The 14,416-nt window shown below is 33.2% G+C and overlaps 1 protein-coding gene across 1 annotated transcript in view; it reads right to left on the reverse strand.

The window, feature by feature from the left end:
* Window positions 1-14,416, reverse strand: part of LOC142317433 (ubiquitin carboxyl-terminal hydrolase 30 homolog) — a 58,998-nt gene that overhangs the window by 43,139 nt on the left and 1,443 nt on the right. The window contains exons 2-5 of the mRNA XM_075354000.1: window positions 12,229-12,441; window positions 7,057-7,193; window positions 6,567-6,618; window positions 95-177 (exon numbers count right to left, since the gene is read on the reverse strand). Of these exons, the coding sequence (XP_075210115.1) occupies window positions 95-177; window positions 6,567-6,618; window positions 7,057-7,193; window positions 12,229-12,441 (485 nt within the window). The remainder of the gene's footprint in view (window positions 1-94; window positions 178-6,566; window positions 6,619-7,056; window positions 7,194-12,228; window positions 12,442-14,416) is intronic.

The raw sequence follows: 14,416 nt of genomic DNA on the forward strand, positions 1-14,416 counted from the left end.
TTTATTTAAATCTGGCATTTAATGGGTTAAAAGATCAGGATGTCTATTCAAAACATTATTTTAAAAAAAAGAAAAACATAAAATAGTAATTTACCTTGACTTGATATTATTTAATGAAGCCTCCAAATTTTTATCCCCATCGTTTTTAGAAAGCTCCAACAGAGGTTGTTTTTTCAGCTGAAAAATATATATAGAGCATTCATTATTAAGTTCATTAGTGTTATTAATTAATAATAAATAAGTCCAACATTTAAAAAAATTTACGTTTCAAGTATAGAGATGAACAATTGTTAACATTTACACGAACCAAACTGCAACAGTAATAATTGAAGAACATAAGAAAGAAGCCGTTATAAGAAAAGGAAGTCCAACAAGGATGTTCCTTATCTCCGTTACTTTTTAATCTTTACATGGAACTAGCAGTTAATGATATTAAAGAACAATTTAGATTCGGAGTAACAGTACAAGGTGAAAAGATAAAGATGCTACGATTTGCTGATGATATAGTAATTCTAGCCGAAAGTAAAAAGGATTTAGAAGAAACAATGAACTGCATAGATGAAGTCCTACGCATGAAAATAAACAAGAACAAAACAAAAGTAATGAAATCCCATCTGGTTTGCCATAAAGCTGTTCAATTTCCCGTACTTTCTCTGAAGTCAACTCATTGGACTTTTTAGCAACGTTGTTGCTTCTCAGATGCAGTCAAATATTAGGCGTTGAGCCGTTAATTATTTATCCCGATAAGTTTTATATTTTAGCCTATCCGCCTAAATAGGCTTGGACACGACTTTTTATAGGATTTTTTTTTGGATTATATCCCAAGCAGGAATTATCACAATTCAAATTAGCTGATAGTAAAAGAAATTTAGGATGAACACTGAACGTCATGGATGAAGTCCTACAAAAGAAAAAAACAAGAACAAAACGAAATAAATGAAATGCAGTAGAAATAACAAAGATGGACCACTGAATTTGAAAATAGGAGGAGAAAAGTTTATGGAGGTAGAACAATTACGTTATTTGAGAAGAAGAATTAGTAAGAATGGATGAAGCAGGAGCGATATAAAATGAAACCGGTGTTAAACATGAAGTAGAACAAATTTCAAGAGGATGAAATGGGAGATACAATACTGAGATCTGAATTTAATAAACCATTAAAAGATTTAAATGAACGACATGGGTCGTTCGGGAAATACCTTTATAGAATCGGGAAAAGGCAGAAGTCAAGGTGTCTGTACTGTCAGGAAGAAGACGACGTGGAACACACCGTATTCAACTGCTGTAGATGGGAGGGTCTCAGACATGAAATAAGGCATAATAACCTGAGACCTGACAACCTGTGCATGCGCACAACAGACAAATCACCCGGCTCTTGACTCAGTCTTTACAAATCCTAATCTAGGAAAGTATGAGGACCATCCACATCGTACTGCACCTGTAGGTGTCCGTACCCGGCGTCTGCTGCAGCATATAAATGTCGACACATCGTCATTCTTTCCTACATATCCTTGCTCATATCCTCCCTGGAGAATAAACCTTATAAATTTTAATTTTGACCTTACGACATACAATAAACAATCAACAATCACTACCTATTGTCTTCCAGCAAATGTTTCAGTGTGTTCTCTACAAGATGAAACCAGACGTGGTTGTATACACTGATGGATCGAAACAAAATGATACAGTTGGCTGTGCATTTGTTGTCAATGAAAGAACTTATATGTTTGGTCTACCCGGTATTACGAGTGTGTTTATTACCGCTGAACTATACGCTATAAATAAGGCTCTAAACATCATTAACCCTAAATATAGAAAAATTCTTATTTGCAGTTACTCGTGTAGTGCTCTCCAAGCCTTAAAAAACGTTTATTCCAAACATCCAATCGTCATTGAAATTTATAACGCAATCGCTGAGTTGAATAATCGCAACACAGAATTAAGTTTTTGCCGGGTCCCTAGCCACGTAGGGATTCTAGGTAAAGAACATGCAGATTCCGCTGCCAAAGAAGCACGTAACCAGCCTCCTTTCACCAACTGAATTGCTACTTCTGATTTCATTAACTATTTAAAACAATCACTAAGAGCAAGATGGCAAGGTGACTGGACAGCTACCGTTGATAATAAACTCTATCGGATTAAAGATTCTGTGTTACCATGGGACTCCTCATACAGAAAACCCTGGCGTGAAGAAGTAGTTCTCTGTCGATTGCGGATAGGACACACGAGGGTCACACACGATTACCTGATGACAAGAGGACAAGCACCCCTATGCGCACGATGCAACTGCCACATGACTGTACACCTTATACTCGTGGATTGCATATGTTATGCGGCGTTGAGTCGTAAATTTAATCTACCTAGAAACATCCGTGGTGTCTTGTGCAATGATAATGAAATTTTAACCCGGATGTTTCTATTTCTGCGTAGTGCTGGGTTAATGCAAAAAATTTAATATTATTGCTAATATTTTTTTAATGCTTTTAGTTTTTAAATAAGTTTTTTTTTCTGAGTTTTTGATTTTTGTTATCCGATTAGGAGCCTTTTACACTTCTTATCGGAATTTGTAAAATTTTATAAGTTATTTTTTTTTTAATATTTTAAAGACTGTCTGTGATATTAGTTGTAAGATATTAGTAATGTTAGTTTTAAGTTTTATTTCAACTTTTTAATTTCTATTTTTAATCATTTTTAATTATTTATCATTTTTTATTTTTTAATTATTAATCTATTTTTAATTTCTCTATGAATCATGAGACCTTGCCGTTGGTGAGGGGGCTTGAGTGCTCAGGGATACAGAGTAGCTGGACCGAAGGTGCAACCATATCGGAGAGGTATCTGTTGAGAGCCAGACTAAGGAATGATTCCTGAAAGAGGGCAGCAGCTCTTTCAGTAGTTGTTAGGGGCGTGAGTCACAATGACTTAAACGGCCGTATCAACATCACTCAGTCCTCTGAGTACTGCGCAGCTGAAAGCAATGGAAAACTACAGCTGCTTTTTTCCAAGAAAATGTGGCTCTCTGCATTTTCACATATCAATAATGGAGGCGCCTTCCTTGGTAAAATATTCCGGAGGTAAAATAGTCCCCCGTTCGGATCTCCGGGTGGGGACTACTAAGGAAGGGGTCACCAGAAAATTAAAAAATAACATTCTACGAGTCGGAGCGTGGAATGTTAGAAGCTTAAAAAAGGTTGGTAGGCTAGAAAATTTAAAAAGGGAAATGGATAGGGTGAATGTGGATATAGTAGGAATTAGTGAGGTTCGGTGGGAAGAGGAAGGCGACTTTTGGTCAGGTGATTTTAGAGTAATTAACTCAGCGTCAAATAATGGGCAGGCAGGAGTAGGTTTCGTGATGAACAAGAAGATAGGGAGGAGAGTGGAGTATTTCAAAACGCATAGCGATAGAATCATTGTAATAAGGATAAAATCAAAACCTAAACCGACAACGATTGTTAACGTTTATATGCCTACAAGCGCCCATGATGATGATGAGGTAGAGTGTGTATACGAAGAGATTGATGAAGCAATTAAACACGTAAAAGGAGATGAAAATTTAATAATAGTTGGAGATTGGAATGCAAGCATTGGAAAAGGCAAGGAAGGAAATATAGTGGGTGAATACGGGCTGGGCAAAAGGAATGAAAGAGGGGACCTACTTATAGAGTTTTGCACGAAGTATAATTTAGTAATTGCCAACACCCAATTTAAAAATCATAATAGAAGAATATACTCTTGGAAAAAGCCAGGCGATACTGCAAGGTATCAGATAGATTATATCATGGTTAAGCAAAGATTTAAAAATCAACTCGTTGACTGCAAAACTTACCCTGGAGCAGACATTGATAGCGACCATAATTTGGTGATAATGAAATGTAGATTGGGGTTTAAAAACCTGAAGAAAAGTTGTCAGATGAATCGGTGGAATTTAGAGAAGCTTGAGGAAGAGGAGGTAAAGAAGATTTTCGAGGAGGACATCGCAAGAGGTCTGAGTAAAAAAGATAAGGTAGAAAATGTAGAAGAAGAATGGGAGAATGTTAAAAAGGAAATTCTTAAATCAGCAGAAGCAAACTTAGGCAGAATAAAGAGAACTGGTAGAAAACCTTGGGTTTCAGACGATATATTGCAGCTGATGGATGAACGTAGAAAATATAAGAATGCTAATGATGAAGAAAGTAAAAGGAACTATCGGCAATTAAGAAATGCTATAAATAGGAAGTGCAAACTGGCGAAAGAAGAGTGGATTAAAGAAAAGTGTTCAGAAGTGGAAAGAGAAATGAACATTGGTAAAATAGACGGAGCATACAGGAAAGTTAAGGAAAATTTTGGGGTACATAAATTAAAATCTAATAATGTGTTAAACAAAGATGGTACACCAATATATAATACGAAAGGTAAAGTCGATAGATAGGTGGAATATATTGAAGAGTTATACGGTGGAAATGAATTAGAAAATGGTGTTATAGAGGAAGAAGAGGAAGTTGAGGAGGATGAAATGGGAGAAACAATACTGAGATCTGAATTTAAGAGAGCATTAAAAGATTTAAATGGCAGAAAGGCTCCTGGAATAGACGGAATACCTGTAGAATTACTGCGCAGTGCAGGTGAGGAAGCGATTGATAGATTATACAAACTGTTGTGTAATATTTATGAAAAAGGGGAATTTCCGTCAGACTTCAAAAAAAGTGTTATAGTTATGATACCAAAGAAAGCAGGGGCAGAAAAATGTGAAGAATATAGAACAATTAGTTTAACTAGTCATGCATCAAAAATCTTAACTAGAATTTTATACAGAAGAATTGAGAGGAGAGTGGAAGAAGTGTTAGGAGAAGACCAATTTAGTTTCAGGAAAAGTATAGGGACAAGGGAAGCAATTTTAGGCCTCAGATTAATAGTACAAGAAAGATTAAAGAAAAACAAACCAACATACTTGGCGTTTATAGACCTAGAAAAGGCTTTCGATAACATAGATTGGAATAAAATGTTCAGCATTTTAAAAAAATTAGGGTTCAAATACAGAGATAGAAGAACAATTGCTAACATGTACAGGAACCAAACAGCAACAATAACAATTGAAGAACATAAGAAAGAAGCCCTAATAAGAAAGGGAGTCCGACAAGGATGTTCCCTATCTCCGTTACTTTTTAATCTTTACATGGAACTAGCAGTTAATGATGTTAAAGAACAATTTAGATTCGGAGTAACAGTACAAGGTGAAAAGATAAAGATGCTACGATTTGCTGATGATATAGTAATTCTAGCCGAGAGTAAAAAGGATTTAGAAGAAACAATGAACGGCATAGATGAAGTCCTACGCAAGAACTATCGCATGAAAATAAACAAGAACAAAACGAAAGTAATGAAATGTAGTAGAAATAACAAAGATGGACCACTGAATGTGAAAATAGGAGGAGAAAAGATTATGGAGGTAGAAGAATTTTGTTATTTGGGAAGTAAAATTACTAAAGATGGACGAAGCAGGAGCGATATAAAATGCCGAATAGCACAAGCTAAACGAGCCTTCAGTAAGAAATATAATTTGTTTACATCAAAAATGAATTTAAATGTCAGGAAAAGATTTTTGAAAGTGTATGTTTGGAGTGTCGCTTTATATGGAAGTGAAACTTGGACAATCGGAGTATCTGAGAAGAAAAGATTAGAAGCTTTTGAAATGGGGTGCTATAGGAGAATGTTAAAAATCAGATGGGTGGATAAAGTGACAAATGAAGAGGTATTGCGGCAAATAGATGAAGAAAGAAGCATTTGGAAAAATATAGTTAAAAGAAGAGACAGACTTATAGGCCACATACTAAGGCATCCTGGAATAGTCGCTTTAATATTGGAAGGACAGGTAGAAGGGAAAAATTGTGTAGGCAGGCCACGCTTGGAGTATGTAAAACAAATTGTTAGGGATGTAGGATGTAGAGGGTATACTGAAATGAAACGACTAGCACTAGATAGGGAATCTTGGAGAGCTGCATCAAACCAGTCAAATGACTGAAGACAAAAAAAAAAAAAAAAAAAAATTTGTGTTAGTTCTAAGTTTTATTTAATTTTGTTATTTTAGTTTTAAGTTTTATATTAGATCTTTTATGGTTTTTAGTTTTGTTTTAGTCTTTTTTATCCAAGAATGGGCCCTTTACACCCATCTTGGACGTTGTAAAATTCTATTTACTTTGATCTTATATTAGTTTTTACCTTTGATATTAGTTGTAAGTTTTATTCATCTTTTAGAATAGTATTAAAACATTTAATTTTCTATATAAAAAAAAAGGATCCGAACGATGATAACGCATAAGCGTTTTTCGCCCTAAAAAAAAAACGAAAAAACTGGAACTGTGAAGCGCACAGTTCAATACAAAGATTTTCGCATCTTTTTCATAAACTGTGGGATGGCTATTTATATATTGCACAAGTATAAGGAAAGAATTAAAGAAAAAAAGGACTCATTATATTAAATTTTATCGATAATATGAAGTGGAAATAAGGGATGCTGCAGTTACACAGTGCCTATACACGAGCCGCACTGAAGTTTAACATGAGTAGAGTGACTACAGGAAAACTAATACAGGATTCCCACCGAATTTTTCTTTTAGTAACTTCTCCTGACTGAACTCCGCACTGAAATTCAATATAATATATAAATAATAAATAATTTTATTTATATTTAAGCTTCCAGCATATGTAGCGAGTGAATTTGCATATGGATATTTTGGATCATCATGGAAATATTTGCAGTGTGTAATCTTTAAAGATGCGAAAACCGATCTAAACTAAATTTAATCAGGAAGATTTGCCGATCATTTTTTTTCTTTCCCTTGATCGATTTTCATCATTAAAAAAAAAAAAAGAAAAAATTTTTACACAAGACGTAATCAATCAATTTTGGAAACCTAATAATCCCATCTAGAGACGATGCCTGCCTAGCTGCGGAGACGTACCATAGGTACGCTCACAGTTAGTGGACTGACTTAACCGATCCTATACGATCATAAAAGATAATAACAATAATAATAATAATAATAGTCAAAAAGATAAGTCTAAAATAAATCTACTTACTTTAAATCCCTTAAATTGTATTGCGTATAAGGATCCATCCCAAGAAACTCAGGAAAATCCACGTAATCCTGACGTTTATACGGTTCACCATTATGTATTAACGTTCGAGGAATGTGAATACACAGGCAACGAGGCAACTAAACATAAATACAAAAATAAATATGTAATTTATCACGTTAGTAATTGCGTCAAAGATAATTCAAAGAAGCAAATAAGAGATGTATAAAATATTTTATTTATTAAACAGTCATGCAATAATTTTCTAATGGGTTTACAGTATAAAAACTAATGGAGAAAAAAAAACTACCTTCCACCAGCATGCTAGGGTCAGCACTGCGAGAGTGACAGTGTTCTCTCTCCCTTGCAGCCTCGCGTGCAGAGCTTTCTATGTGCGCATGCACACAACAGTCAAAACATTACAACACTGGAACTGTAAAGCGCACAGTTCCACACAAAGATTTTCGTATCTTTTTCATAAACTATGGGATGGATACTTATATATTGCACAAGTATAAGGAAAGAATTAAAGAAAAAAAAGGACTCATTATATTAAATTTTATCGATAACATGAAGTGGAAATAGGGGATGCTGCAGTTACACAGTGCCTATACACGAGCCGCACTAAAGTTTAACATGAGTGTAGAGTGACTACAGGAAACTAATACAGGATTCCCACCGAATTTTTCTTTTAACTAACTTCTCCTGACCGTTTTAGTAAAAATTTCCTGACTCTCATTACATTATAAACATAATCTTAATTATAATGTAATCTCATAATTTTAATTCTTTTTTTTTTTGTCTTCAGTCATTTTTGACTGGTTTGATGCAGCTCTCCAAGATTCCCTATCTAGTGCTAGTCGTTTCATTTCAGTATACCATCTACACCCTGCATCCCTAACAATTTGTTTTACATATTCCAAACGTAGCCTGCCTAAACAATTTTTCCCTTCTACCTGTCCTTCCAATATTAAAGCGACTATTCCCGGATGCCTTAGCATGTGGCCTCTCCTCTTTTAACTATATTTTATTCCAAATATTTTTCACTTATCATATATTTGCTAAAATGGATAGGCACACCCCATCAAATATTAAAAATATATATGATATCCATTATTTTATTTATTTCATCTAGGCAGCAATTTGCTGCCACATCTACATCACTGAATCCCAGTAAGTACCTGTCCACCATTTTATAGTATGTGAAGCCATAATAATTAGCCAAAATTACCACTTTTCAGTTAAAATGATCTTACATTATAAGGGAGGAGCTTTAAAAATGTCATTATCAATATTTATTTATTTAAAAATTTTTTTTTTGTCTTCAGTCATTTGACTGGTTTGATGCAGCTCTCCAAGATTCCCTATCTAGTGCTAATCGTTTCATTTCAGTATACCCTCTACATCCTACATCCCTAACAATTTGTTTTACATATTCCAAACGTGGCCTGCCTACACAATTTTTTCCTTCTACCTGTCCTTCCAATATTCAAGCGACTATTCCAGGATGCCTTAATATGTGGCCTCTCTTCTTTTAACTATATTTTTCCAAATGCTTCTTTCTTCATCTATTTGCCGCAATACCTCTTCATTTGTCACTTTATCCACCCATCTGATTTTTAACGTTCTCCTATAGCACCGCATTTCAAAAGCTTCTAATCTTTTCTTCTCAGATACTTCGATTGTCCAAGTTTCACTTCCATATAAAGCGACACTCCAAACATACACTTTCAAAAATCTTTTCCTGACATTTAAATTAATTTTTGATGTAAACAAATTTAGTTTGTGCTATTTGGCATTTTATAGCGCTCCTGCTTCGTCCATCTTTAGTAATTCTACTTCCCAAATAACAAAATTCTTCTACCTCCATAATCTTTTCTCCTCCTATTTTCACATTCAGTGGTCCATCTTTGTTATTTCTAATTTTTAGAATTTTAATTCAGTAACAAACATTCTCTGAAAGTTTTTGCAATTTTAATGATCTAATTTAAAATTCCTAATTTTTCGTGACTAATTCTTATATTTCCTGACATTTCCTGTCAGAATCTTAATTATAATGTAATCTCATAATCTTAATTCAGTAACAAAAATTCTCTGAAAGTTTTTGCAATTTTAATGATCTAATCTAAAATTCCTGATTTTTCGTGACTAATTCTTATATTTCCTGACATTTCCTGTCAGAATCTTAATTATAATGTAATCTCATAATCTTAATTCAGTAACAAAAATTCTCTGAAAGTTTTTGCAATTTTAATGATCTAATCTAAAATTCCTGATTTTTCGTGACTAATTCTTATATTTCCTGACATTTCCTGTCAGAATCTTAATTATAATGTAATCTCATAATCTTAATTCAGTAACAAAAATTCTCTGAAAGATTTTGCAATTTTAATGATCTAATCTAAAATTCCTGATTTTTCGTGACTAAATTTATATTTCCTGACATTTTCTACCTGTGGAATCATGTAATAATTAATAAAAAAAAATAATAGGAAATTAGTAATTAATTATTAACAAATAATTACTTAATCTTTACGTGTTAGAATTGTAAACATATTATTTCGTTTTATCATCGCTGTATAACTACAATATTAAAAGAAATTTCATCTCCGTTAAAATAATTTTATATAAGAAAGAAGAAATTTAACTTAAAGGTAAAAGCAACACATGCTCAGTATCAAACAAAATAATCCAAACAAAGGGAATTTTTGTTCTATGGCAGACTGCTTGCTATTGATGTTTTAGGTTATATTATTGGTTGATATACAAACAAAATTAGTGCTTCTTGTGCTTGTATAATTCATTGCCGATTAGTTTTTGGTGACCTTGTGAATTTCTAGTTAATACAAATGTATTAAAATACTAAAATAGACGGAGCATACAGGAAAGTTAAGGAAAATTTTGGGGTACATAAATTAAAATCTAATAATGTGTTAAACAAAGATGGTACACTAATATATAATACGAAAAGTAAAGTCGATAGATGGGTGGAATATATTGAAGAGTTATACGGAGGAAATGAATTAGAAAATGGTGTTATAGAGGAAGAAGAGGAAGTTGAGGAGGATGAAATGGGAGAAACAATACTGAGATATGAATTTAAGTGAGCATTAAAAGATTTAAATGGCAGAAAGGCTCCTGGAATAGACGGAATACCTGTAGAATTACTGCACAGTGCAGGTGAGGAAGCTATTGATAGATTATACAAACTGGTGTGTAACATTTATGAAAAAGGGGGAAGTTCCGTCAGACTTCAAAAAAAGTGTTATAGCAATGATACCAAAGAAAGCAGGGGCAAATAGATGTGAAGAATATAGAACAATTAGTTTAACTAGTCATGCATCAAAAATCTTAACTAGAATTCTATACAGAAGAATTGAGAGGAGAGTAGAAGAAGTATTAGGAGAAGACCGATTTGGTTTCAGGAAAAGTATAGGGACAAGGGAAGCAATTTTAAGCCTCAGATTAATAGTAAAAGGAAGATTAAAGAAAAACAAACCGACATATACTTGGCGTTTATAGACCTAGAAAAGGCATTCAATAACGTAGACTTGAATAAAATGTTCAGCATTTTAAAAAAATTAGGGTTCAAATACAGAGAGAGAAGAACAATTGCTAATATGTACAGGAACCAAACAGCAACAGTAATAATCAAAGAACATAAAAAAGAAGCCGTAATAAGAAAGGGAGTCCGACAAGGATGTTCCCTATCTCCGTTAATTTTTAATCTTTACATGGAACTAGCAGTTAATGATGTTAAAGAACAATTTAGATTCGGAGTAACAGTACAAGGTGAAAAGATAAAGATGCTACGATTTGCTGATGATACAGTAATTCTAGCCGAGAGTAAAAAGGATTTAGAAGAAACAATGAACAGCATAGATGAAGTCCTACGTAAGAACTATCGCATGAAAATAAACAAGAACAAAACAAAAGTAAAGAAATGTATTAGAAATAACATAGATGGACCACTGAATGTGAAAATAGGAGGAGAAAATATTATGGAGGTAGAAGAATTTTGTTATTTGGGAAGTAGAATTACTAAAGATGGACGAAGTAGGAGCGATATAAAATGACGAATAGCACAAGCGAAACGAGCCTTCAGTAAGAAATATAATTTGTTTACAGCGAAAATTAATTTAAATTTCAGGAAAAGATTTTTGAAAGTATATGTTTGGAGTGTCGCTTTATATGGAAGTGAAACTTGGACAATCGGAGTATCTGGGAAGAAAAGATTTTGAAATGTGGTGCTATAGGAGAATGTTAAAAATCAGATGGGTGGATAAAGTGACAAATGAAGAGGTATTGCGGCAAATAGATGAAGAAAGAAGCATCTGGAAAAATAAAGTTAAAAAAAGAGACAGAATTATAGGCCACATACTAAGGCATCCTGGAATAGTCGCTTTAATATTGGAAGGACACGTAGAAGGAAAAAATTGTGTAGACAGGCCACGTTTGGAATATGTAAAACAAATTGTTAGGGATGTAGGATGTAGAGGGTATACTGAAATGAAACGACTAGCACTAGATAGGGAATCTTGGAGAGCTGCATCAAACTAGTCAAATGACTGAAGTCAAAAAAAAAAAAATAAATAAATTGAAAATTTTTAATAAAATCTGAAATATTTTAGAACTGCTTTCTTAATCGGCAAGCTTTGTAAAATTATACAAATTCCATTTCCACTTTTTGGATTAAAATTTATAATCATATTTTTCAATCAATCGGTAATTTAATTAATAGTAATGTGATCTACAATATATCAGTAAAAAATACAGAAAAAAACATTACACTTTTTATAAAAAATTTGGTAAAGTAACATCTTGTAAAGATGTTACTTTACCAAATTGTTCTGTAAAGATCAATTTTTAAGTTCGTATCACATTCCTCATCAGATAATAAATGACTAAATGATGGTTGTTTTCTTGCTAAACCATCTCTACAAATTTTTAAATTGCTGTTCTCTTTTGCTTTGTTGTCTAAAAAAAAAAAAAAATCAATCCATGTTTTTACAGACAAATGAAATAATCCAGATTACCAGCAGGATTCTATCGAAAAAGAATATTCAACTTAATTTCTAATAAATTAACCGATTCAAATGATAAAAAAATTAAAAGAAAAAAATCCACAAAAAAAAACTATGCACAAAAAAGTGGTTCAAATAAAAAAAGACTTACCTTTCCGATACTAAGACTTTTAAGGGCTGTCGACTTGATCTGTGGACCTTCAGGAGGTGTTGATTTATTACAACCTTCACAAGAGACACCACCAACCACTTCAGTCTTCACAAATCTGTCTAATAACTGCGTCAATGTATGCTGTACACGTCCCAGTTCTAAAGGAGGTAAGTGTAACGACAGACTATCAAACTTATCATATCTTAACACAGACTGTAAAAAAAAACAAAAAAAATTATGTTCAAAAAATAAATCATTAAAGAAACAGAAATTAATGGAACTAAATACTAAGTTTAAGATTGTATATTAATAATTCGTGTACTTTTTTTTTTGTCTTCAGTCATTTGACTGGTTTGATGCAGCTCTGCAAGATTCCCTATCTAGTGCTAGTCGTTTCATTTCAGTATACCCTCTACATCCTACATCCCTAACAATTTGTTTTACATACTCCAAACGTGGCCTGCCTACACAATTTATCCCTTCTACCAGTCCTTCCAATATTAAAGCGACTATTCCAGGATGCCTTAGTATGTGGCCTATAAGTCTGTCCCTTTTTTTAACTATATTTTTCCAAATGCTTTTTTCTTCATCTATTTGCCGCAATACCTCTTCATTTGTCACTTTATCCACCCATCTGATTTTTAACATTCTCCTATAGCACCACATTTCAAAATTTTTTCTTCCCAGATACTCCGATTGTCCAAGTTTCACTTCCATATAAAGCGAAACTCCAAACATATACTTTCAAAAATCTTTTCCTGAAATTTAAATAAATTTTCGATGTAAACAAATTATATTTCTTACTGTAGGCTCGTTTCGCTTGTGCTATTAGGCATTTTATATCGCTCCTGCTTCGTCCATCTTTAGTAATTCTACTTCCCAAATAACAAAATTCTTCTACCTCCATAATATTTTCTCCTCCTATTTTCACATTCAGTGGTCCATCTATGTTATTTCTAATACATTTCATTACTTTTGTTTTGTTCTTGTTTATTTTCATGCGATAGTTCTTACGTAGGACTTCATCTATGCCGTTCATTGTTCTACCTAAATCTCCTTTACCCTCATATAGAATTACTATATCATCAGCAAATCGTAGCATCTTTATCTTTTCACCTTGTACTGTTACTCCGAATCTAAATTGTTAACATCATTAACTGCTAGTTCCATGTAAAGATTAAAAAGTAACGGCGATAGGGAACACCCTTGTCGGACTCCCATTCTTATTAGGGCTTCTTTCTTATGTTCTTCAATTGTTATTGTTGCTGTTTGGTTCCTGTACATGTTAGCAATTGTTCTTCTATCTCTGTATTTGAACCCTAATTTTTTTAAAATGCTGAACATTTTATTCCAGTCTACGTTATCGAAAGCCTTTTCTAGGTCTATAAACGCCAAGTATGTTGGTTTGTTTTTCTTTAATCTTCCTTCTACTATTAATCTGAGGCCTTAAATTGCTTCCCTTGTCCCTATACATTTTCTGAAACCAAATTGGTGTTCTTCTAACACTTCTTCCACTCTCTTCTCAATTCTTCTGTATAGCATTCTAGTTAAACTTTTTGATGTATGACTAGTTAAACTAACTGTTCTGTATTCTTCACATTTATCTGCCCCTGCATTCTTTGGTATCACGACTATAACACTTTTTTTGAAGTCTGACGGAAATTTCCCTTTTTCATAAATATTACACACCAGTTTGTATAATCTATCAATCGCTTCCTCACCTGGACTGCGCAGTAATTCTACAGGTATTCCGTCTATTCCAGGAGCCTTTCTGCCATTTAAATCTTTTAATGCTCACTTAAATTCATATCTCAGTATTGTTTCTCCCATTTCATCCTCCTCAACTTCCTCTATTACACCATTTTCTAATTCATTTCCTCCGTATAACTCTTTAATATATTCCACCCATCTATTGACTTTACCTTTCGTATTATATATTGGTGTACCATCTTTGTTTAACACATTATTAGATTTTAATTTATGTACCCTAAAATTTTCCTTAACTTCCCTTTATGCTTCGTCTATTTTACTAATGTTCATTTCTCTTTCCACTTCTGAACACTTTTCTTTAATCCATTCTTCTTTTGCTAGTTTTTACTTCCTGTTTATAGCATTTCTTAATTGTCGATAGTTCCTTTTACTTTCTTCATCACTAGCATTCTTATATTTTCTACGTTCATCCATCAGC

Source organism: Lycorma delicatula, chromosome 1 (assembly GCF_047948215.1).
Source record: "Lycorma delicatula isolate Av1 chromosome 1, ASM4794821v1, whole genome shotgun sequence".
Classification (NCBI taxonomy): domain Eukaryota; kingdom Metazoa; phylum Arthropoda; class Insecta; order Hemiptera; family Fulgoridae; genus Lycorma; species Lycorma delicatula.